Source organism: Cryptomeria japonica, chromosome 8 (genome assembly GCF_030272615.1).
Source record: "Cryptomeria japonica chromosome 8, Sugi_1.0, whole genome shotgun sequence".
NCBI classification, from domain to species: Eukaryota; Viridiplantae; Streptophyta; class Pinopsida; order Cupressales; family Cupressaceae; genus Cryptomeria; species Cryptomeria japonica.
In genome coordinates, this window is record NC_081412.1 from 10697453 (window position 1) to 10723987 (window position 26535).

Sequence of the window (26535 nt, forward strand, 5' to 3'; positions counted from 1 at the left end):
TCATCCATCTTCTTGCATTCTAGGTCTTGGATTAAACTCTCTAAACCCTACACCTTTTGCTATTTCTTTATTCTCCCCGGTGAGTAGATAGTACTTGAGTTTCAGCAAATCAGACGCTCAGGCATTCAAACGTAAGTCCCCTTTGTGATTTCAGCATAATCACATCAGACCAAATTGAGCTTATCCACATGTAGAGACCCTACATATAAGAACCTTGGAGTTACTTTGATTAATCCTTAGGCAAATCTTCAGCATTTGGATAACTTTGTTCAAGAGAGGATAAGATACCTTGGTATTTTATTTTGTGTTCGCATGTGCATAAAAGACACATCAACAAAATTGACGCTAGAAGGAGGGTCAATCGCGATGAACACTTGAGCAACTGAAATCCAGATTTTATCGAGTCATATTTAGAGGAGTTATCCAAAGATTTTACCTTCTTCTTCACGCTTCACAGAATTGAAGCAGAATTAGAGGAACATGATAGCTAATGCGAACTCTTGAATCCAAGGAAGATCAGTGGAAAGCCATCTTCAATGCTCAATAGAAGTGGTACAAAGAAAGGAGGTGATTGTTGGGTCGTCGATTGGACTTGCAAAGAAAGGTGGCACTTTGCGCAACTGGAACTAGTTGATCTTTCGAAGCTAAATTTGGGATTTCAAGATCTCTCTTATTCCAGAAAATCCAAAAAAAGTAAAAAACCAAAAAATCAAAAAATCAAAAAATCAAAAAAAGAAAGATTTCTCAATGGAGCAACGACAGTTTCATGATGAGCAACAAGTTGATATTCCTCAACTTTGGTGGAGATTGAATACACAGCTTTACCCATGCAGATTGTCCGAATTTGCAAGACCAGGGTAGTGTCGAATCCATGAGACAAATGAACATGATGAAATGCATTGCTTGAAATACTTATCAAGGATAGAATCGACAGCACAAGGAAAGATCTTTTGGGATGTTCCCAGGCTAGAAGTAGAAGAAGGCAGTTTCAGCGTCCCAGAAAGCAAAGATCCTCTTTGAAGCTTCTTATGGATGATCGAGAGTCAGCTTATTTTGAATGGTGATCAGTGTTTGATGGTGTAACGATTTGAACATATTCGAAGCATCCATTAGAAGATTGCATTGAGTTGGTGTCGGATTGTTCAACTTGATGGTGAGGCCCAATGCAGAAGGACTCCACCTAGTCGTTCATCTATCTTCTTACATTATAGGTCTTGGATTAAACTCTCTAAACCTTGCACCTTTTGCTATTTCTTTATTCTCCCCGGTGAGTAGATAGGACTTGAGTTCTAGCAAATCAGAAGCTCAGGCATTCAAACCAAATTGAGCTTATCCACACGTAGAGACCCTACATATAAGAACCTTGGAGTTACTTCAATTGATCCTTAGGCAAATCTTCAGCATTCGGATAACTTTGTTCAAGAGAGGATAAGATACCTTGGTACTTTATTCTGTGTTCGCATGTGCATAAAAGACACATCAACTCGTGGTATGAGAAAATACATTCAATAACTTTATAAACCCTTCTTCATCGATTAAGAGCAGATTTGGAAGAATAAGAATAACTTCTTATTTTTAAAATGCACATAATAACAATGGAAGAACGGTAAACTGCATTATATTTCTGAATATCCCATTTTCTAATTTTTCCATGCTGAAAGTAATGAAAGAAATATCCTAAGGCATTAGGGTTGAAGCCTTAACATGACCTGTCTATAGAAGTCAAACGGCTCAGTGCTATCTGCACAACGATTCCACAGTAACCTTCTCTAAATTCCTCAAACTTGTAGAGAGAAATATATGCTTCCAGTGACCCAAGATGAGAGTGAAAAATAAAAAAATGATGCCTCCGTTTTCTTCCAAAAACTAGACTAAATATTTCCCCCAAAAGTATTCCCACTTCCTGTGCGCTGTAATACCAGGCATCTTTCCTTAAACTGCGCAAGGATTCACGCGGAATTTCTCCTCCCTCCTTCACGCTGTTTCCCTGTGGTTTTCTTCCCCGTGAAGACTCTAGGGTTCACGCCAAAAGCCTCCCTCTATATTTTTTCAAAGCTTCCACATTATTCACTTTAATTCCAAAATCGATTGAAAAGAAAGAAAAATGCTCATTCATTCCAATTTCCTCTTGAAATAATATCGAGTCCAAATATAAGAGAGGCTTATGTAATTTACGCTAAGGAGGAGAGTAAAACTTTGTTTAATAATCTTATTGCTTTATGTCACTTATACCTCTAGCGACTAGAGGATGTGTCTTTTCTTTTTTTACAATTAAATAAATAACAACTTCCCCCCCCCCTAACACATGTAGCTTATTAATATTGCAAATAAGGGTTGGCCCAAGATATATAATTCTTTTTGTTTTTAAATGAACTTTACCTTATTCAAGCATTCCCAATATAGAATATTCATATATTTATATATATGAATGTATACACCTTATGCAGACATGTTTATGGGAGTACGTATATTGTCGTGTATATGTATTCTCATATACACATTATTGCATATGATATATATATACAGTGTTCCACAGAAACATGTTTCCCCCCTCCAGGCCCAAGTCCCCCCCATCCCCGAAACCTATCCCCAAAATTTTTTCCCTTTGTCACCCCGTCCCAGAAGCCCGTCGTTGCGTCCCCCCGTCTCACCATCCCCAATGGCCGTGGAACACTGTATATATATATATACACACACACACAATAAACATGAGAACGTCGAAAAATTAAATTAATAATTAATATAATAATAATAATAATAATAATAACGAATTACCTTGAAACGCAATCAATAACTTAGGGTCGTGAACCCTATAATCTCTGTACGGACTAACTAGGGTTACCTGACGCGACAACTGACGAAGTTTGACAAGGTAAATCATGAGACTACGTGAGTCAGGGTTAGGGTTTCAGATGGCATTAGTTCTTTCTTCTCTTTACCTCTTGACTTGATGATACTTTCCCTCCCTTGGCGGAGGACGACAATCTCCTACACACACTTGGCCTATTCAACTAGTTAGATCAACATCTTGTTCTATTCTGACATTTCATAAATCATTGACAAAAGCAAAACATCAAGTCATCAATTTATCAATTATGATTCATCAAATCATCATTCTAAGCATAGTTGACATCATTCAAATATGTGTGTGTGTGTGTGTGTGTATGTGTTTATGTCTGTTTTTATGTCTGTTTGTGTATGTGTGTATGTGTGTATGCATGTATTTATGTGTCTGTATGTATTTATTTGTGTCTGTATGTGCATCTGTGTATGCATGTGTATGTGTGTATGTATGTGTGTATGTCTGTGTATGTATGTGTGTATTTATTTGTGTATGTATGTTTTTATGTGTGTGTATGTGTGTATGTGTGTATGGTGTGTATGTGTGTATGTTTGTGTATGTATGTATGTATGTATAAGTTTTTCTATATTATTACTTGAGATTTGAGTGGCCATTGTTAGTGAGATGGATGCATGACAAGTGTCTGGCAAAATTTCTATGATTATAAAAAGTAGTTGTAGCTCTTCTTAATCAGAAAAATCAGAAATTCCTATGTTCTACCAGCTGTTTGACAAAATGTCTGTGTGCAAAAACAGAAAACAAGTGAAAGTTTGTTAAATTATATTGGTAGGGACATCACAATTTTGAATTGCAATGTACTTTGCTCAACATGCATATTATTAAGAGTGTCATTTTTTGTGAGTTGGATCACTTCATTTGATTTTGCTGTCTGCTAGTATACTGAACTCTATTTTTACCCTTTTTAGTACTTAATTTGCATGCATTATTTTTATACAATCTCTGGTTCTGTTATTTATCATTACTGGTTTTTGGTTAAGCAAAAACATTTGCTACTTGCTTGGCTTTGAGGTATTATTGGGTGTGCATGTGGTTTTTTCTAAGCTTTGTATCGTATAATGTATTATGATGTTGCATTTGCAAACTGTGGGTGTTCGGTAACTAGTACAAATATCCAAAACATGGAATTGTAGTATGACCTTGGAATGGTAAAGGTGCTTCTGAAAACTAGATTCATTTTCATTATTCAAAAAAAGCATTTTAATTATTTACATTTTTTATCTTATTTGCTATTGATTCTTGCTGGTTGGAGGTTTGTTAAAAGGCTGCCTTAGTGGCAATGTCAGGCTTAGATGTGTCAGTCCTAGCTTGATCTTAGATAAGATTCTTTATATTTACCTCATTGGATGCAAGCCTGTCCCAAGGAAGGGATCATACAAGTTTTACATGCAAGGATACAATGGAGGAACATAAATTATTGGTTCCTGGAATCCATTGTGAGATGTATTTTCAGATTCAAAATTGTGCTTGAGTAAGATGATCTTGCTTGTATCATCAGTAAGAATAGGAATCTAGTGAATGTATTTTTTTCTTTAACATTTTTTTGGAGGATTTTTTCAAGTTACTTGCCCCGAAGTATGGCAGAATTTCTACTTGTGTTGATGATGGGACCACATGCAAGTGCACGTCAAGTAATTACAAATTATGAATATTACACTTACTTAGCTGTCCATTCTTGGTATTGAGTTGAGATGGGACAGATTTGTGAGATGATGTCATCTCATACGAGCTGCCACCAAGATCACTTAGACACATAAGAACAACTTTCCTTCTTGGTCACAGTCCATGACATAGTAACATAGACACATTTCAAATTTGCTCTCTAATTTTGGAGGAACTTGCTTCATATAACTGTTCAGCTAACTACTTCTTTCCATGTTAGTCTTTTCAGGATATTCTTAAGACTTTTGAGTCCCATTGAACTGCTTAAGTCATCTGGAGACATTATTATAATTTTTTTAACATTACTTGGTGCTAACCAAATTTATTGTTTTCTATGTTCTCGCGGTTTGTTTTTTAAGTCACTTTTTCAGCATTTAAGATTTAGTATACCATAGTAGTTTTCTGTTGTAACTAGATGTAGTTTTTAGTTCCAATGACCTGTGTAGGTCATTTTTGGATATCAATATAATTATTTTCTCTTGTTATCTTAAACTGTTGCAAACTCCCACAATTCTCTTTCTTTTGGTGGGCTCCTTACATTCCTCTGCCTTTGTAACTCGTCACAAATATTTCTTTGAGCTTTCTTCATCCTTAGAATTTCTGGTCACTGAATCTTCTGAGGAAGTAGTTGCTGTACAATCTGAGCCAGTGTCTCCCAACTTGGATGTGGCACAGATTTGGCAAAAACTCAGCACAGCTTTGGCAAGTTTAGAAAAACATGGTATATAGATATTTTATAAAAAAATTGTGATATATAGAAAAACTCAGCCAAACTTGTTGAGTCTGTCAAATCGAATTAGTAGGCTTTGTTTTGACTTACTTGGACTTGGAACCAGGGAAAATGTGAAATGCTTGTAACAATGAAATGAAGAGTTAAGAAAGATTACATGGTTATTTTAGGATGTCAGAGGATATTCTAGTGTGATTGATACCAGTTGTTTCTCTATGTTTCTCCCCATCTACTACATGCCAGTCTACGATCATGTTTTATTTGTTAAAATGTGTATTTATTATTCTACATCTATGTCTTACTAGCTTTTCCAGTACATGAACTTGTTGGAGTATGTTGTATATTACTGTTAATATAATTCCCAGAAGTGTCTCCCTGTATCTGTTGTAGTAGGCCACCTCTAAAGCTAGCGGGATACCTTCAATTTTGGGTATAAATGCCAGCATAGTTCCTGCCATTCAGATTATGTTAATTTGGCAAAACTATGTTTTGAATTCTGTATGTCACATGTTACTGATATAATTTTCAGAAGTGCCTCTTTGTCTCTACTGTATTAGGCTCCCGTGAGAGCTTGATTCTTTCTTATACCTATATAGCTTCAATTTTGGGTTTAAATGCAAGGATATTTCCTGCCGTTCAGATTATGTCAATTTGTCAAAACTAGGTGTTGCATCCGTAATGGCTATGTTACTAGAAATGGGAATGACTGCTATAAGTTTTATGGGATAAAATATATCTTAGGATCATTTTTATTACATGTGCAAGAATTGTTACATGTAATAGGATTACTTAGAATTCATTTCTCTTTGACTGCAAAGGTTTCGTACATTTAGATTAATTGTTGGAGAGTTGATAAATAAAATACAGTGTTCACATGAAAAAATACATATTTGGCATTTAATTTCATGGTTATGTGGTGGAGTGCTGAATCTTACTGGAGCCATAACTTCACAATCGTATCTTGAAGCAACCTTGTTCAAAGGGTGTAGGAAACGTAAAATGACTAGAATATGATGAAAGGATACTGAACTCCATTTAAGAAAGATTAACCCCCTCCAAAAGAATGATTCTGTCACGGATTGGGGTATGACCTGCTAAACCAGTTTGTCATTATCTACTGCCTTACTAGTGTTTCTAGGTTCTTTCTCAACTGCGAGAAAATGGCTGGTCAAATCAAAAGAAAAGAGAACAGTTGAGTTTTTTAAAATGCTCAAAAGCCATTTTCATCCATCACCAACCCACTACAAATATTGTCTGTTGCAGGTTGACTACCTCTTGGTGTATGTGCAGCGGCAAGGCCTGAGTTACTTAGAAGCTTGACCATGATGCTTAGATTCTAGACCTAAAGAGTAAAAATTTGAGTGATATACATAAGTCAAAGTGAGAAGAGTGTCATTGTTCACACTAGGGAGTCCCAGATTCCAAGTTTGTTATTTTTTAGTTAGGAGTGAGGCAAACACAGGTACTTTTTTTCCTCTTTACAGGCAAGTCAAGATATATACATATCTGAGAGCAAAGCCATTTTGTTAGAGTGAAACGAAGATAAAATCTGGGACCATGGAACTTGACGAGTCAATTGAACTTTTCCAGGACATGACTGGGCAAGTTAAATACAAATAAAATAAGTTGGAAGTAGGGAGAGCTTGTGGGAACAAAAGATTTATTCCAATCAGTCAAGTTAGATGAGGAAAGGATGGCTTAGAAGGTTTCAAAATACCATATAAAGCATAGATTGAGACTCAAAATTGTTCTTACGCTGATAGAGCAAGCAAAAAACGACATGGTGCTGACAGAGATGTGAATTCTCTAAAATGGATGGTGTATGGTATAATGAATTTTAAATGATAGTGGAGGGTTGTTATACATCCTGATTAAATTGCTTCATTCAAAGCACAGAACTTGGGGATTCTTTTCAAGATCCTTTATGAGGAGACTAGCTAGCAAGCTTCTTTTTGATGCATCATGTCACATGTTTCAATTTACAATATCATGCTAGCTTAAATTAATGAATATTGATTGCTTTAGTTGGTTTATTTCTTTTATTCATGAGAAAAGTCTTGACATCTTACCCTGAGCTTTATAATTGATAATTTGTAAATTCTTTTTTGACTGTTGCAGTAAGTTTAAGGATATATATGATGAGGAGTACTTCATTGATACAGTTAGAAATGATGTTAGAGTTGTCAGGAAGCTGCCAGAAGCTGTAATGGAGAAGTTTGACAACAATATGAGCAATATTTTTAATTTCAAGGCAAAGGCATGGTCACCTGTCAATTACTATGAAGAAAAAGTTCTACCCAAATTGCTAGAGGATGGGTATGCAACATTATTTCTAATCCTTCCACTATCCGTATTTTTCAGTTTTAAAAGAGAAGTCCATGTCAAGTTTATACTTTCTCAGAATGATTGGTTAGATGACAAGAAAGGAACATTTTGACCTGACACAATACAAGCAGGCCAGTTGTCCTTGTTTTGAAGAAAATTTGTTAGTTTAAAAATTAATATGGTCAAAAGGATAGTAAAATTCACTAATGAGATAACATTTGCAGTAATAAGTGCTATTGTTACATGATGCCATATTTTGTTGCATGTGTTAAAATTATAACTCATTCCCTTATTTTACATGATAGCTTCAGCTGACTATCATAGCTTTTATAAAAAGTGATCAGGTTACAATAAAAAAACCTTTCCGTTTTGAATTGAAAATCTATAAGATAAGCTATGTAGGCAAGTCATAAAACTTGAGCTTGTATTCTGTGTACCTAACAACTCTAAAGAAGGATCAAATTGAGCACTTTTAATTTTTTGATGTAATGAATTGCTTAATTGATATCTAGAGTAGTCAAAATGACATTTTTAAGATATCATATTTAGACAGTTTAACAATTAGAATGTATGCACACTGTACACATGTTAAAATAGGAATATGTCAAAATTGGAGATATGATGAAGCACGGAAGTGTAAACAATTGTTGAGTAGATGGAATACTCGCAAAGTACTCTACGAGTTTTGAAAAACTCACGAGTTCTTTTGCTCTGTGAGTATTTATGACTTTAACTTGCACAAAAGCTCGCCGAGTTTTTGGGAAAAACTTGCCAAGTTTTTCACAAAAAATCGGGGAGTCTTTGGAAAAAACTCGGCTGCATAAAAAAAAAGACCCAAACATGTCAAAAAATTGTCAATTTCTTTTCCAAGTCACTCTCATTCCCTTAAGAAGAATATATACATGAAATATAACATTTTCTTATACTATAAGTTATATTTCTTGTATATATTGGCACGATGTTTGAGAGTGGTTTCAAATCTGTAGAAGTTATAATGCAAATTCTAGGTTTTAGATCTTTTAAATTTTCAGACTTAGTCAAATTTCAGTAACCAGTAGGCTCCTATCACATTTCAATATGTCTTTTTTTTTTTCTTATACTTTAAGTTATATTTCATGTATATATTGGCAGAATGTTTGAGAGTGGTTTTAGATCTGTAGGAGTTATAATGCAAATTCTAGGTTTTAGAAGATCTTTTAAATTTTCAGACAGTCAAATTTCACTAACCAGTAGGCTCCTATCAGCATAAGTCACATTTCGATATGTCTTTTTCCTTTCTTATACTTTAAGTTATATTTCATGTATATATTGACAGGATGTTTGAGAGTGGTTTCAGATCTGTAGGAGTCATAATGCAAATTCTAGGTTTTAGAAGATCTTTTAATTTTCAGACAATCAAATTTCAGTAATCAGTAGGCTCCTATTAGCATTCTCTCGCTCTCTCTACCTCACTCACTTTATCTGCCCCGAATTCTAGACCTATCTATCTTCCTATCACTCTTCCTCCATCCCCTCTCTCTACCACTCTCTATCTCACTCTCTCCTCTCTCCCCCAAGATCTAGACCTATCTCTCTACCTCTCTCTCTCTCTCTCTCTCACTCTCAGACCCCTACAAGGGGTGCTACGCTCAACCTCATTTTGGCGAGGTGGAGGAGGCACATCGGACTCTTAGGACTAGACCCTCTAGTTCTATCTCTCCCCTAATTTTCACTAGAGCTAAGAAAAGGAAGATGTAAAATGATTTGATGTAGTATTTACTTTTAGTTTTAGAAAACAATTTGCTATTTCATTTTGTTTCAGTCTATCAGCCACCAGCATTCCATAAGAGGATGCCATTTTGTACCCAATTTGCGTTTAAATCAATCAAATATATCTAGACTTATCCTGTTTCTTTTGTGTTCTCATTTATTGACTCATTGGATACATCTCCTCACTATATTTTGCAAAAAGAAAAAGCATTTATAATTAAATTTAAGCAATTTTTTAAGTTGCTGAGTTTTTGCCAAGTTTTTTTTCAGGCCTTGGCGAGTAGTTCAACTATGGTTGAGATGATGCATTAGCTATTCAATATAAAAATTTAGTGATTTGTATCTTTTCCATTATTAATACCTTGCTTGTAAAAGAAATAACCCATCTTGCTAATGCTGTCTTTTTTAAATAGAGAAACATTGTTATTGTCAGTTTCATAGAAATCTTCTTGGGCCACATTCTAGTGGTTTGTAGGTTTTGTGCCTCGTGGTTGTGCTTCATCTTCCATTGTTTCCTAGTATAACTTGACATTTCTTGATCTTACAATTTTGAAATCTTTCTCATACTTACCAAATGTGCCAACTTTTTGGAAAATAATGTTTATGTATAAATATCATACAGTTGCTATGTGATACGTTTGTTTTCATGTATATGGTTAATGAAGGAGTTTACTAGAATGACCAAAGAAAGTTTGTCATATAATTAGGTGTATCCCTTGTGTGTCTGATGTATGGATACATATTGGATGTTTCATGAACTTGTATCTGATACATAGTTTTAGCCCATTGAATCGAATATGGCGGTGGCATTAGTAGGCTGTATTTGGATATGCAACAGTAAAAGGGTTGTACCTGTATGCTAGATATAGTGGGTCAGTCAATCAATTAGAAAAACATGAAACTAACATACCAATGAAACATTAGATATAATTATAAAGACTAACTTGGTAAACCAATTAAACAAGCTAATCCTTCAAAAGAGTCTCATTGTCCTCTATCTTCAAGGATTCTTTAAATCATGATTGCTCTCAGATCATTGAGCAATTGACCCTTAGAATGACAACTCAAAGAACACGTTATATGTGATGAAATGATCTATATGCCTATGTAACCAAGATCGACAAGATTAGGCTAATGATAATGAGATACTATATTAAGATGACATGCTAATAACAAAATTACTTCTATTTGCTTAATTTTACAAAGAGAGACAAAATGTAGATTCTAGAGCTAGGACTTGATGACCATGATAGACAATAACTTGGATACACAAAACTTGGGATCCTGATAATGAGGGAATGAGGCCTATTTATAGAAGAAATGGGCAATTGGATGGTTAAGATTGAATTATCTTAATAAGAGCTAGGATTGAAGGATCCTCAATCCATTTGACACTTTCAAACAAATCCTATGTTGACAAGTGTCAATATGAGAAGGCTTGAGAGGAGAGAGAAGAGGCATTAAATACCTGAGGGGACATGATGGTTACCCTAGGGGGTTTGGTTAGGGTTGAGTTAATGGATAAAAGAATGTGCAAGAGTTAAAGGATAACCATGGTTAAAGTATTGAATGCTTGAAGAGACTTGAGGGTTAAATAGATGGTTGAGTTAGAGAGAAAATCTCTAACCAAGGTTCAAAGGTGGGTTAGTTAGATTTAAGCCTTTAATGGTTTATGAAGACTTTGATGGTTAACTTGTTGAATAAATAAAATCTTTAATGCTTTGAGAAGTGACTCCTTCCTGATCCTTAGTTTAGGAATGTGTGAATGCTTAGGAGGGGGTTTAGACTTAATTAGAAGGGTTTAAAGGAATCTAGAAGAAGGGTTTAGGAATGCAAGTGGGTTTTGTAGGAGAATGCCAGTGGGATGGATTTTTAGGATTGTAAATAAATATTAATTTATTTAAATGTGCATATGAATTTTGGATTTTATTTAAATAAATCTTAATTTATTTAAATGAAAAAGGGGGCTAAAGCATTAAATGCTTGAAGACTTGAAGGATAAAGGTTCGAGTTGATGGTTTTTTTGGTTAACCTTTGGTTTAGGAATGTGTAACCAATAAAGGGTGATTAGGCTAATAATAGGGGTTTAGACATATGATTAGGAGGAAGGTTAACTTGCAACTTGCATTTTTTAGAAAGTGCAAGTGTGGGAGGGATTTTAGGAATTTAAATAAATATTAATTTATTTAAATGTGAGAAAGGGGATTTTAGGGATTTAAATAAACATTAATTTATTTAAATGTGAGAGATGGGATTTGAGGATTTTAAATAAATATTAATTTATTTAAATGTGAGGGGGATTTAATTAAATAAATATGATTCATTTATTTAATTAATGGTCTAAATTTGGTTAGGTGAATTAAGTTAAATAAATTGAATAATTTATTTAATTAATAGGAGAAGAAGGCTGGGATGCATTAATTAAATATTAATTTAATTAATAGTTGGGAAAGGGGAAATGATTAATTAAATGTGAATTTAATTAATAGTTGGATAAATGATAATTAAACAAATATAAAATTCATTTAATCAAGTGGAGAGAAATAGGTGTCTACAATATCCAATCACTAGTCTAGTATTTCGAGGGAACAATGATTATTTTGGAATTGCCTTCACTAATCTAGTACATTTGCTTAAACTAGGTTGGAAAATTGGCTGGCATATGTGTTCGCCAGGATACAATATGTTCACAAAATTGCTCTTTTTATATGGCATGAATAAAGCTTGATGAACGATAGAGACTACAATAGTGTTGATGTGTATTTTGTACACGACCAAACACAGAATAAAATACCCAGAGGTATCTTCTCCTCTCTTGAGTAAAGTTCCCAAATGCTGAAGATATCGCAGAAAGATCAATCGGAAGAACTTCAAGGTTCTGTTATGTAGGATCTCTACTCGTGGATAAGCACCAGTGGTCGTTGTGTTTGCCATTTTACAAGGGGCCTTACGTACTTTCAAGGAAAGCTTGTTTGTGTGATTACTTTTCTAATGAGGAAACATGATTCTCTTAGAACTAACCGATGTTTCAAAAAGATCAAAAGATAGAGGTTTTAAGGAGGCGAGACTAAACTAATCCTAAGAACGACTCAGTGATGATTGGTCTTGATAGAACTCTACCAATTTCAGTATTGCCAAAAGATTACAACTCCATTGGAATTGGTGCGATCTTCTAAGGGGATTCAATGATTTTCAAATCACCAAGGGGATAGATACTATCAGTAAGATACATATCAATGTCTCCAACAATGATTGAACTTCTCAAACAATCTCAATGTTTCCAGTTGACCACACAGGGCGTTCTTACAATTAGTAAGGAGCTAGTGGTTTGGAATATGAGTCTTATCAAAGATCAAGCACATCATTCGTCCTTCAAACTTAAAACTTAAATGCTATCTCTACTAAGAGTGATTCAAGAAGATAAACAACCATGAAAATAGCCACAAGGATTGCAATAAAACACCATAACTTCAATATTTTATTGATCTCATAGCCAAATAAAACAACAATTGTTCAACTTTCTCTCTTCACTACTTATTTTTCTGCTGCTGACAATATTAAACTTATAAATCTCTCTCTCTAACTCTCTGAAATGAAATGAGTGAGGGCTTATATAGCACGCTCAAATACAATGAACGACTTGGATCAAAAGAAGATCAATGGCTGAGATTTTGACACCTAAACCCTAATTAGGGTTTGTTACAAAAAAGTTCCCATTTAGATAAACATTATCAATCCATAGCCAATAGGAATTGGCACAAATAACGAGGAGAAATGGCCCAATAGGAATTAAGTTGCCACGTCATTTTACAACAACTTTTCATCTAGAACTTTGTTCCCTTTCCTATGCTCCTTTCTAGAATATTCAATGAATTTGGACGTAATCTTCTCAATCTCAGCAATGGGAATCTTAGGAAGATTCTTCATTCGTTCTTCCAAGTGAAGGACTTGATCAAAAGCTGTGAGAAGGGTCGCCTCCCATCCAGGCTCAAGTTCTTTTGTCTTCTCAATTAGGAACATAGTAGCATTCATCTGATCTCACTACATTTCTGTGACAATGTTCTCTTCCTTGCAGAAAATGCTCTTGATCCTGCCTTCCAACTCTTGGACATCCACATCTGTCTCGATCTCTATCCTTCTGTCAAGAATTGTACAGAATACATCAAACACCTTGTCTTGAATAGGATGGATGGTGTCTTCGACTCGGCTGCATCTGATATTGATATCTTCGAAAAGAACTTCCTTCATCTGGAGCAAAGTTGACCACTGCAGAAGGCTATGGGCTTCTCCATCCATTATCTTCTCTTGTGCTAGAATCTGTCTCGGTGTCCTTATCACTTGGAAGACCGGGATGATAATGTCTCTAGTGTGAGTGAATGCATCCACAGTTATCATTAGATTATGGATGATCTCAAGGACCTGGATAGCTTGATGGACTGTCTTCATCATTCTTGTTGCAAATTCAATGGCTACCTTGTAAGATTCATCAATCCAAGAACTCATGAGTTGGACCAAGCTCTTTACCCTTTCTACCTCATTTATTGATTCAAGAGGAAGTGCATGCAAAGGAGATATTGCTGGATCCTATTGTCTCAAAGGTTGATTAAGATGGCTAAAATAATTCCTCCAAGCACAAACCTCTCTTTCTAGCTTCTTATTCTTTTCCATTTCTTCTTTGAGTTTGTCATTAAGTGCTCTCACTGAATCAGTTGCTTCTTCCATAGCCTGCTCGGAGGTAAGTGGACCAAGATCAACTGTCTCTAGATCATATTCTTCTGCAAGAATCTCATCCTCATACTTGTCTACTACTGGTGTAGCTATTTGTACTTTTCTGGATCCGGCTTCATCTCTAACTACCTTTGACATCTTCGTAGTCTTCTTCTTTTCTATCTCTTCATGGGAATTTCCTATGAGACTTTCCAAGTCGAATACTTGCTCTTCTTCTTCAACCACAACTACCCTTGTCAGCCTTTCTTTTAGCCAATCTGGAATGGAAGACTTCCTTCCCCTTACTTGTATTTCTTTAGGCAGAGGTCTATCTTCCCTGAAAGGAGATGTTGCTTCATCATCATTCTTTTCTTCTTGTTGTTCATTAGCACCAACCTGGAGAGATTGACTCGATGAATGCTGAGGTGTCTGTCCTTTACCTTGTTTATCATTCTACACCATGGATTCCACAAACTCATCAATTTCATACACTATCTGCCTTTGATCTTCTCCTTGACTTGCTTCCTTCTCATGCCTAGAAGATGTACTCGGTGGACGGTCAGGATTCACTTTTTGCTTCTTCTTGGAAGGTTCTCTCTTCTCAGGTCCGTCTTTTCTCTTCGATCCCTTGGAATGAGAAGCACTCTCACTCACACTTGCTTCTCCTTCCTCTGTTCTTGTTTCCAGGGTGAATGTCATAGATACATGCTGTATGTCCACCCATCTACGAGTGCAAATTAAAACAGGATCCATCAATGCTCTTAAGTCTGCAACTTCGGGCTCGTTCCAATCTACCTTCACTTCTTTATCTTCCTTCTCATAGGAGGATTGGAGATATCTACCACTATCTTGGGCCTGATCGGCTACTCTGTAAATCTTACATTTCCTGATGAGATCCAAGGGTAATCTAGAATGCATCTTTTTTTTCACCTCTATATCATCCTGAATATTCATCCAAAAGTCCTCTACTTGAAACTCATGCTTGTACTTTTTCCGGACTGTCTCTTCCATGCAACCATGAGGGTCAAAATTCTCCCTTGAGGCAAAGGATGTGAATGAATATAGAGATAATTCTTTCTCTGCATCTTCCGTGGCTTGAGAATTAGGACACGCTTCAATTGAATTTCCTAGCAGGATGGGCACGGGAATTCCATTTCCATGCTTATGTCTTGATGCTCTAGCATAAGCTACCAATTGTCTAGTCACCTCAAGTAATATTATCCTATCTGTAGGATACCTTGGCAACATATAGGGAGGTGAAGGGCATCCATGGACCTTGATATAGGTGAATTTTGGAAACTGAATGAACCATGCACCATGCTTCTTCACGAGTTCTTGTGCCTCCGGAGATAATCGATGATGAATCCCTCCTTGCAATGTCTTGGTGATATACATCGTGAAGGTGTCATTGGTTAGCTTGTAATCATTCCTTGGCGGATGATGTAGTTGAACATAAGAATCACAAACTCTTATTTCTCCGGGTCCTCTTCCAACAACTCCTCTGTGTGGTAGCCCTGCATACTCAAAACTTCTGACTAAGGAATATATGACATATGAACTCATGTGAAATGACTTGGTAGGGGCTAGCCTCCTCAACTGCACGTCCAGGTTATTACTAATGATTCTAGCCCAATTGAGCTTTCCTTTTCCTTGCACAATCACTTGTATGAAGAAGAACATCCATTTGTCGAAGAAGGTGGCTTGAGAAGCACCAATAACCCGATTGAGCATGGTTATCAAGTCCTTGAATTCTTCTTGGAAATCAATTCTGTGTGGCGTATTGGGAATCTTGTTCAAGCGAGGTCTACTTTTGAGCAACCAATTCTTGTTGATGAAGTTCAGACAGGAATCAAGATCATCCTCGTAGATAGACCTAGCTCCTTCCAAACTTTTGTAGATCATGTCTCTCTGCTCCGGGAGATGAACAACTTCACTTATAGCTTCCTCTGAAAGGTAGGCTAAGACAGTTCCATTCCCAGCTACGATCGTCCTTGAATGTGAATCATAGTGCCGGGCACATTCGATCATCAACTTATGACACTTGACTGCAGGAGGGAAACTTGCGGCCTTGATGATGCCACTCTCAATTATCCTCTTCGCAACAGGCGACAGCTTGCCGATGTAGGGCGCTTCCCGAAACTTCTTCACATTGAAGTTTCCTAGATTGGTGTCTCCAATATTGCTCCACTTGGACACGATCCTGGTCTCCAATTCATCGTTCTTTTGAACCTCCTTGATGAGAGCCTACCGGGTAGTGGATCCACTGGCCTTGGGGGTCGTCATTTGATACCTACAAGAAATGCTTAAGTTAGGTTTGAACATGATATCTTAAGATAGGAGATTTGTGATAAATCCTGAGAATTATGAATTTTCAAATTGATGTTATCTATGAACTAAATCAGATTATGCAAGACTTAATCAAATCTAATCCTCAAGATGCCTTCAAAAATCTGATTATACGTACCTCCTCCTTGATTTTTAGCTATCAACCTTGAAAAAAAAGAATAAAGGAAAATGGAGATCTGCTGGACAAAGGTGTTTGATTTGAATTTCAGGTCCTTCCCTTTGATGAATTAACCTTCAATCAGCTTCCAGCAAGAAGTTCGCCTTCAATCAGCTTCCAGCAAGAAGTTCGCCTTCAACCAGCTTTCAAGTGTTCTTCAAAATCTGGAAATTAACCTTCAATCTGCTCAATTTCGCACCTCCAAATCTGCTCCTCTAATTCGCATGAGAGAAAATGAATGAATGATAAATAATCTCAAAAAACACCTCTCCTATATAGGGCGCTCACCTCACTTTACCTCTAGGCCAACTTGATAAATATGAAACAAAAATAAAATAAAACCACTTTACAAGTTGGCCGACTTGATTAAAAAGCAAAAAATAAAATGCTTTAAGCGCCAAAGTGTGGATTTTTTAAATTTAGGATAGTTTCAACACCTAAAGGTTGATTTTTTTTTTTTATTTGCCAATTTTAGGAATTGCTTAATCAAGGTATATTTGCACTATTTATCAAGGATAAGACTTAGTAAATGATTTGAAATAGGGAAAAAAAAGTGTCTTGAAGAGATTCGCTTGTGAATTGTTTGAAGAGACAAGGTAAATTTAGAAGATGCTTCTCTTAGACACTAGAATGTCCATGGTTTAGGTCACTCCAAGGAGGCTTGTTTAACTATTCTCACTTAGTTATTTTACTCCATTGATCAACATCTTCACAACCTTGTCATCATTTCTTTACAACTTGCCTTTGTCAAAGTCCAAACAAGGTGAAGAATAGGCTTCCTCAAGGATTTCACCCTGGACCCTTTGCAAGGGCCAGGAGCGATTTTCTTGATTAAGCCTCAATTGTCTCTTTTTTAACTCCAAAATCCTCTTAAAGGTGTGCATATGCTTGTTTTAGCTCAACAAAGCCTAGGAATTCAACCTTTTAGCTTCCATCAAGGGCAAATTAGGTGATAATGAGAATTTCGCTCTGGACCCTTTGGAAGGGTCAGGAGCGAAATTCCTTCTTTAGGTCAAAACTTACCTTTGCTTGATTGACAACCTTCTCTAAGGCAATCTCTAAGATCCATTCACCTTGATCACTGGCTTGGCTCAACGTTATCTTGGAGGAAAACATGACTTTTTATGAATTTCGCTCTAGACCCTTTGGAAGGGTCAGGAGCGAAATTCACCTTTTAGGCTTAATTTTTAATCTCCTTCACTTCAACTCATCTTGACTCCTCATTTTGAATCCACCTCTCAACTTGGCAACATTTGTTTGATCTTCACAAGGCCAAAAAAGTAAAATTCGCTCAAAAACCTAGCCAGGGACACAACCTATCCAAAATCTCGCTTTGGACCCTTTGGAAGGGTCAGGAGCAAAATTCAAGTTTTAGCTCAAAATTTGCATCTTTGGTGATCAAGTGTCTTTCCAAGGCAATCCAAATGGCTTCTCTCACCCTTGTCTAGGCCTGACTTCACTCAAATTTTGGAGAAAAAGGTGGTTTTTAGGGTTTTCGCTTTGGACCCTTTGGAAGGGTCAGGAGCGAAAATCTTGTTTTGAGCTTATTCCTCCATCATTTCAACTTGAATCCACCTCAAAAGGTAAGAAAACACTTCTCCTCACTCATTCAAGCTATAAAAACCCAAGTTTGACTTGATTTTGCAAGGAAAAATAGGTGATTGAAAAATTTTCACTCTGAACCCTTTGGAAGGGTCAGGAGCTATTTTCACTATTTGGCTCAATTCCTTCAAATTTGATAATCATTGGCAATTTGAAGTCATTCCTAAGGACTTCTTTAATCTTGATCCACACTAGACTTGGCATAAAATTAAGGGAAAAGATAGGTTTTGCACAATTTCGCCCTGGACCCTTTGGAAGGGTTAGGAGCGAATTTCCCTTTCTAGTCTTGATTTTTCATCTTTTCAATCTCATTCTCCTTTACAAGATAAATTTCATCATTTCTCACCTAAGGAACAAAGTCTTAAGCTCAAGCAAGGTTAAAAGAATAGGTTTGCAAGGAATTTCGCTCTAGACCCTTTGGAAGGGTCAGGAGCGAAATTTCCTTTCTTGGCTAAAACCCTCACTCTTCAACGCTTTCAAACATTCCCAAAGGCAACAACATGTCCATTCTCCCTTTCAACATGCCTTGGACATCAAGATATGGTCAAACTAGGGAGGAAATGAGTCCTAGGTAGATTTTCGCTCTGAACCCTTTGGAAGGATCAGGAGCGAAAATCATGATTTGGGTTTGATTGCTCACTTTTCCAACTTCTATCTTCTCTTGGAGGCAAACATAGATCGTTTTCCACCTAAGGAACAAGGTTTCAAGCCCAAACAAGGTAGCAAATGAGGTTTATAATGAATTTCGCTCTGGACCCTTTGGAAGGGTCAGGAGTGAAAATCATGATTTGGGCTAAAATCTACATGTTTTAAAGTGTCCAACTCCCTTTCAAGGCAAGAACATACGAATTTATTCTCCATCATGCCAATGCCTAGCTAAAACAAGGAAGAAAATAAGAGCTATAAGGATTTTCGCTGTGGACCCTTTGGAAGGGACAGGAGCGAAAATCATGTTTTGAGCTTGATTCTTGATTTTTCCAACTCTAATCTTCTTTGGGAGGCAAACATAGATCGCTCTCCTTTCATTTCCACCTTGGTCCTGACTTTGGCTAAAGGAAAAATGAGTGTTTTCAAGAATTTCGCTCTGGACCCTTTGGAAGGGTCAGGAGCGAAATTCACCCTTTAGGCTAGAATCCTTCATTTTTTCCACCTTTACTCACTTCCTAAGGTTAGAACATTCAAAAACGCCTCCAAACATGCCTTAGAAACTAAAAAATTGGCCTAGACAAGGAAGAAATTGAGGTCTTCAAGGATTTTCACTCTAGACCCTTTGGAAGGGTCAGGAGCGAAAATCACCTTCTAGGCTAGTTTTTCACTTCCTTTCATCTCATTCTCCTCCAAACTTGATCAATTCAACTTCCTTCTATCGCAATCCAAACAATCCATCATCCAACTAGGTCTAGGCAAGGTCAAACTAGGTTTTTAAGGCCAAGAGAAGGCTAAATGGAAGATTTCGCTTTGGACCCTTTGGAAGGGTCAGGTGCGAAATTCTCCTCCCATGCTAGCTTTCATCATCTCATAGTCTAAAATTCTTCTCCAAGGCAAACATGTATCAAACCTTCTCAATTATGCCTCAAAAGTCTACAATTTTGGTCAAATCCTTGAGCAAAGTGGAGAAAAGGTTCCAAAGGGTCCAGAGCGAAATCCCTATTTTAGGTTGATTTCACACTCAATTCCACTCCTTCTCAATCCAAACTTGATCAACTTCATCTCTCCATAGTGCCATCATGTCTACTTGCCGTCCACTTGACTCAAAAAACTTCATTTTGTATGCCTTAGGCCAAAATTGGGGGTCAGGTGAGGATTTCGCTCTGGACCCTTTGGAAGGGTCGGGAGCTAATTTCCTCTTCCAGGCTAAACTTCCATTATTTTGATACTTCAAACCTTGGATATCCTTTCAAAACTCCTTCAATCATCATCAAGTGCATTTGCTCATTTGCTTTTGAAATCGCCACTTCCATCTCTCCCTGACCACTAACCCCACTTAATCGACTCTGACCTGGAGGAAACAAGACTCCAATAAGAAAACCATCATTCCAGACCTACCCTAACCTGAGACCTACCATCTCTATCACTCAATCTATCCATCTTCATTCCCCGGAAAGGAAAAGCTCCACTAAGGCAAACCTAGGGTTCCAAGCAGACAACTAATGACCTCCCAAAACCAGGCTAGACTCAGCTTGGAAGAAACCCTAAGACGAGCTCTCAGAGAGAAACCCTAATCTACCCAGCCCAGGCGACCACTCACTCACTCCAAACTTAGCAAGCAGAGAGAAAACCTAACTAAGGGAAAGCAAAACCCTAAGAAAAAGAGGGGGTCTCCATTCTAATGGGGCGATGTGTGAAATGGTCACAACAAATAGTAACCAATAGGATGAGAACGGAGAGCATTAAATTTATAATGATCTTTGGGAGAGCACTTCGCTGATACAATGAGGCCATTTACACTCTACCAATTAAGGAAGGACGTTGTTGCATTTGTATTGCATGTAATTATGAACCATTCGACTTATTGGTTGGTACTTTACTAGGGAATGATTACCTTTCTATTTTTTGGATTGTTGTTTTAGGGGTCACAACATAGATAGAGCAGTTGAGGTTGATCTTCTCCCTTATCCATTGAATGACTATCTATTGGGTGAACAAGCTTATAAATAGCCCCAGTTTGGGTGTGCTATGACCATAGTTCCACGGAGTTTCTTGATGAAGGGTGGGGGGACGTAGGGATGAGTTTGGGGGACGGGTGAACCAAGGGCCTAAGTTTGGAGGCAGCAGTGGGTGGCACTGAAATATATATATATAAAATAGTTATAAAAAGATGTATGGCTTACAAATGAAACTTTGGCAAACTAGTAAAACATAGAAACTACTAAACTTTGAAGTGAACATATACAACTTAACATTGAACAACGAAAATGTCGAATTTGAAATTTATATTATATTCAAGATTTCATAATGAGGATTACAATGACAAATGTTCAAAATAACAAAATGGAGTGAAGTGAGGCCTTTAATCATCTCCATTACTAGGACTGCCAGACTCCACATGGTCAAGCTCCTCCGAACTAATACCAACCAGCCATGTTTGTGTAGCATTCTCATCAATTTGTGGTGGTTCCTTTGGCTCTACACCCCACTGCAATGTTGGACTCTATTTGTACAAAAAGTGTCTTGCAGGCAATAAGACGCAAAGCACTATGTACAACTTTGCTCTCCTAGAGCTAAGCCTGTTCTTCTCAAGGGAGTGGATGAAGCTATAAGTAGACCAATTCCTCTCAGTAGAAGAACAAGAAACCTGAGATAGAAAATGAATCGCTAGAGAGGTAGTTAAAGAAGTCAGTCCATGTATAGTCCATCACAAAATTGGGCCCTTTGTGCCATAGTTTCCCTATGCATCTTGGCCTCCTCAGAATAACCCCTAAGAGTGGCAAATTTGGTGAATTTGTGCCAACAGTCCTGTCAGGGACTTTACATTTAAGGGTTTTTAACAAGTATCTTTTTTGTAACCCTATCCAAGATGTAGAAAGCTTTCTGTAAAGAGCCATAAGGGGTTCTTGGTCTACCCTGCAGCTAGCTAGAAAATCCACTGCCATCTTGGAAGCTCCCCGACAATGAGAAAAGACAAGTTCCTTAAATTGACAAAATAAACACTGCAAAATGAAGACATTTATTATATTTTTCTCCTAGTTGTGCAATAGGAATCTTTGTTATGGTTGGTGTTGTTTTCTATTTACAGTATGGCAAAAAGTTTGTGGGTTCTGATTTTTCTAATGCTGCATTTTTCATGGTGCAGTGTGATACGGATTTCTCCATTTGCCAATCGATTGTCACAAGAGGTTCCACCCTCAATTCAGCGTATGAGATGTTTGGCAAATTATGAAGCACTAAGGTTTGTTGATCCGATTGGTGCTCTTGCAGACCAGTTAGTACAACGCATGATTCAGCATAGCTCCACAAGCAATGGAAAATATATTGCTGTCCATCTTCGATTTGAAGAGGTGTTCACATTTTGTTTTACCTCTTTTGCTCTTATTTAAATCCAATTTTATTGGTGGTTAATCCAATTGTAGTTATGCTGGATCATCCTATATATGCTGCTTGTTTGATTTGCAGGATATGGTAGCATTTTCGTGTTGTGTATATGATGGGGGCAAGGAAGAAAAGGAGGAATTGGATGTTGCCCGGGAAAAAGGCTGGAGGGGCAAGTTCAATAGAACAGGCCGTGTCATTAGACCTGGGCAAATCAGGATGAATGGGAAATGTCCCTTAACTCCCTTGGAGGTATTTTTTTATGATTTGGACCATCTTATTCTTTACATTTTCATATTATGGTGTCTTTGAAAATCCAATTTCACAGGACATCTTTTTTATTGCAACTTATAAAGCTTATTGGTTGTAGGAATGGACTTTAAACATTCAGCGTGTGAACTTGTAAATGGGATGATGTAAAACTTGGTCCTAACCTCAATTTAAAGCTTCTAGTTTGAGCTCAGTGACTAGCTGGCATTGTAAGATATAAGGAACAGAGTGATACTTATTTGAAGCGTTTTAGAATCTGAACCTTTTTTCTTAAATGGTCAACATTGTTAAAATTTCTGACCAGCAGATTGCACTCGGAATACTAATCTTAACTTTAAATTATATCTTCAATTGAAACAGGAGATCTGAGTATGATAACTTGCACAGACGCACTGCTGAAAATACAAACAGCAATAAAAAATGTGTCTCCTATTGACTGAAACCAATTACACTGCATTCAAAACTGTTTTCTCTCTATCTTTTCTGCTCTGCACCCGTTTATGTGCCGTGGGCTTCTTTCAGAGGATAGGAGAATCATCTAATAAGCTTTTACAAACATCCTTTTCAGTGGAGCACCAAGTTTGGGAAATTAAGCTTTGTCCTTGAGCAGAAAGTGAACAAAGCAGAAGATAGAAAACACCTTGTTCAAGAAATAAGAACTGCAGCTAATCTTAGAACCCCTCTAAATATAGGACTTTTGTTAAATAGAAGGTCTGTGCTCAGCAAAGGATAATAAAAATTAAAAAAGCAAATAGAAAAACAAAGCTGCTGATTTCTGTGCCCTACAGAAGGAGAACATCAGCCTAGCTAAACATTCAGAAAACTAACATACAAGCAAAATTTATGAATTAAAGGATGCCTTGAACAAACAGACATCTTAGTCTTTGATGCCATACTGTAGAGTGGAAATTTAAGCAGTGTTGTATATTGGTAAAATAATTTAATGTAGACATGTAGAGTTCCTGAAAGGCTGAAACTGAAGGCTAAAGCATTCTCAGGGTTTCTTTTTATGTAGATAAGAAAAGATGCACAGAATTTACTAAATCATTTGATCTTGTCTGTTGGCGTGAGAATATAGTTATTATAATGGTCTGTGAAATTGATCATTTGAAATTTGATAATGATACAGGTTGGTATGATGCTTAGGGGAATGGGATTTGATAACAACACATCAATTTATTTAGCAGCTGGGAAAATATATAAGGCAGAGAAGAACATGTTGCCCCTCAAGCAAATGTTTCCTCTATTACAGACCAAAGAGTCACTTGCCACAGCTGATGAACTTACTCCTTTCAAGGTACCTTGTGTTCCAACGCAGATCACGGGTTGTAGGCATTGTTCTACCATCCATAAATGTTTTTTGTGGTTGCTGTTGTCAGTTTAATATTTCAATATTTAATGTGCTATTTTACAATATTGTTAGTTACCTTGGCTTTGTATTTCTTGTAGAATTACTCATCAAGAATGGCTGCGCTAGACTATTCTGTTTGCCTACACAGTGAAGTTTTTGTCACAACTCAAGGGGGAAACTTTCCTCATTTTCTGATGGGACACCGAAGATACTTATATGGAGGACACAGCAAGACAATCAAACCTGACAAAAGAAAGTTGGCATTGCTATTAGACAATCCAAAGATAAGGTCAGTATACTTGGTATAGATGTTCACTTGCATAGATTATTTAATCATGATTAGATTATATTCTGAATGTCAATTTTTAAACTGACGTGATCCATTCATGTAAATATTTCCCTGGGAAAGATGATTAACAAGCAAAATGTTAAGCATCTAAAGATTGACTTTCAAGAGGGCTAAATTCTATTGGTAAAAATGATTATGCAAGGATAAGAGGTACGACTGCCTCAGATGCTTCAAGAAAGGAGTCCAATCATTGTATGTTGCCTTAAAAAACTGTTGAGTCATCCACAAAATATGCACACAGCTACCTAGTAAGAAGATTCTATCTGTTCTTTCACACAAACTGCCTTTTTAACAAATCTTGAAGAGCATCAGTTACAATTTTGTAGAGGTATGCTGCCATTGGGCAGCCCATTCTGGTGGACCTTGCAAGGGAATGAGATGAGAGGAAATTTTGATTCTCTTGCAAAAGCATGTGTTACTAACTTACTACTATGGCTACAACCTTCTGATAAATGGAACTAAATAAGCTAGACCGTGTACTACATGAGGCCTTAAAGGAGTAGGTTGCTTTAGAGAGCTTAATGGAGGCAGTATAATCGTCACCTTTAAGGTTATTCTAACCTTTGTTTATATCTTTATTTTGTCGGACTTATTTAGCCTAAACTAAAAATTGGCTCTCCCCTGATTTTCCTTTGCGAAAAAGAAATTTACGAAGACACTGAAGATCTTGCTGTTACATTCATCAATTAAAAGCTAGATTTACTTAATTATATAATTAAAAGAATAAATATAATGTAAACCTTGAGGTCTTCAATGAGCTGTACATTTGATTTTATTATCAGTCCAGTAGCATTTCTACTGTTTTTCACATCTATATTGTCACATTATTGGTGGTGTCTGCTGCAGTTGGAAGACTTTTAAGCAACAAATGCAAGCCATGCGACATCATAGCGATGTTAAGGGAATTGAAATAAGAAAAGTTAACGCTTCAGTATATACCTTTCCTGCACCAGATTGCATGTGCCGTGAGAGACATATGGAAACTTTGGAAGCATGAGCCATTTGGTTATAGCATAATCATGAAAAGAGTACATTCTTTTTCAATTGGAGATTTCTATTGATGTACCTGTACTGTATGGTGATTGAAGAGTTCTTCTACTCCCACAATTTTATTCTAGCTGCATTGTGTTCCATTCTTTCAATCCTTGGAAAGGGAAACATACACTGCTAAGTTGCTGAGAATTTGATTGCATGGTACATCAGCCCTATATCAGGGTCCATTTGAGCTCCCACCTGTTGAATGATAGCACTGGAGACAACTTCCATACTGTATTGCAGGAACAATGCTAAATTTCAGAGTTGTATACTTGTGATCTGACCAGTTGACAAACAAACTACTTAAACAGAACAGCTGTACTTCAAACCAATGACATATAAAGAAACTAAATGAGAAATTCTTGTACCATATTTGTACACTTTTGTAGCGTAAGTGGAGTTTGAAATTCAAATTATTTGTTCCCATTCAAGGGAATTACCCTCTTATATCCTGTAGTTTTGGGATATTGTATCATTTGGAGAACAAGACATTGTAAGAATTTTTCGATGTTCATGGCGGGGGGTGGATTGAATACCTTCCGTGAGAACATAGTTTTTTTTGTCCTATTTTTCAGTTGCAAACATTCATTTATTCTTGGATTTTATATCTTATCTTTTTTCCTACAATACTACCTAAAATATTTAGAAAATACATTGTTTAAATTAGCGGAGTGTACAATGGCAAGGTTCTGAACTTTGATATTCTTTTTCAGTTCTTTTTCAGTTCTTTTTCAGCCGGTGATGGGTTTAGTATTATTTGAGTCGTGTGGATTTCTGCATAATGGTTTTCTTCTGCTGTAGTTTTTGATTATGATAAACACTTTTGACTGGAGCTATGATTTTCTTCCGTTGTGGCTACTTAGTTGATGGTAAATGATTTTTTTTTTCAAGAAGGAATTTTTGGAATTGTGAGAGAACATAATACACTTACCAAGCTTGGTATATTGATGAGTTGTATGGTTCTAACTCCATGTCCCCATGAGGCTGCTGAAGTGTGTTCTCTGCTTAAATTTAAATGGCTGGAGCACTTTGCTTCAAATTTTCAATTATGGGAAAAGCATAATTTGGAATATTTCCCCATTTTAATGGAGTGGCTATTGTTAATGCATGATTAGCTTCGGTAAGATAAATGATTGAATGAGAGATAAATGAAGTCTCTCATTCAAACATTTATCATATCGATTATTCAATTGATATATTATCGTGAGGGGGCACCATCAAGTGATGTCTTGATCTGCCATGTCTGATAAATGAAGTCTCTCATTCAAACATTTATCATATCGATTATTCAATTGATATATTATCGTGAGGGGGCACGATCAAGTGATGTCTTGATCTGCCATGTCTGATAAATGAAGTCTCT

General features: G+C 36.6%; 1 protein-coding gene across 3 annotated transcripts in view; it reads left to right on the forward strand.

Moving 5' to 3' along the window:
* LOC131048799 (protein ESMERALDA 1) overlaps window positions 1-25777 on the forward strand; it is a 134783-nt gene extending 109006 nt beyond the window's left edge. For 2 of the 3 annotated variants that reach the window (XM_057982869.2, XM_059209777.1), the window contains 6 exons: window positions 7371-7568; window positions 21932-22136; window positions 22252-22419; window positions 23567-23734; window positions 23887-24077; window positions 24984-25777. In XM_057982869.2, coding sequence (XP_057838852.1) covers window positions 7371-7568; window positions 21932-22136; window positions 22252-22419; window positions 23567-23734; window positions 23887-24077; window positions 24984-25134 — 1081 coding nt within the window. In that variant the 3' untranslated portion in view covers window positions 25135-25777. The remainder of the gene's footprint in view (window positions 1-7370; window positions 7569-21931; window positions 22137-22251; window positions 22420-23566; window positions 23735-23886; window positions 24078-24983) is intronic. The other variant, XM_057982870.2, reaches the window with a different exon arrangement.
* Window positions 25778-26535: the final 758 nt, after the last annotated feature.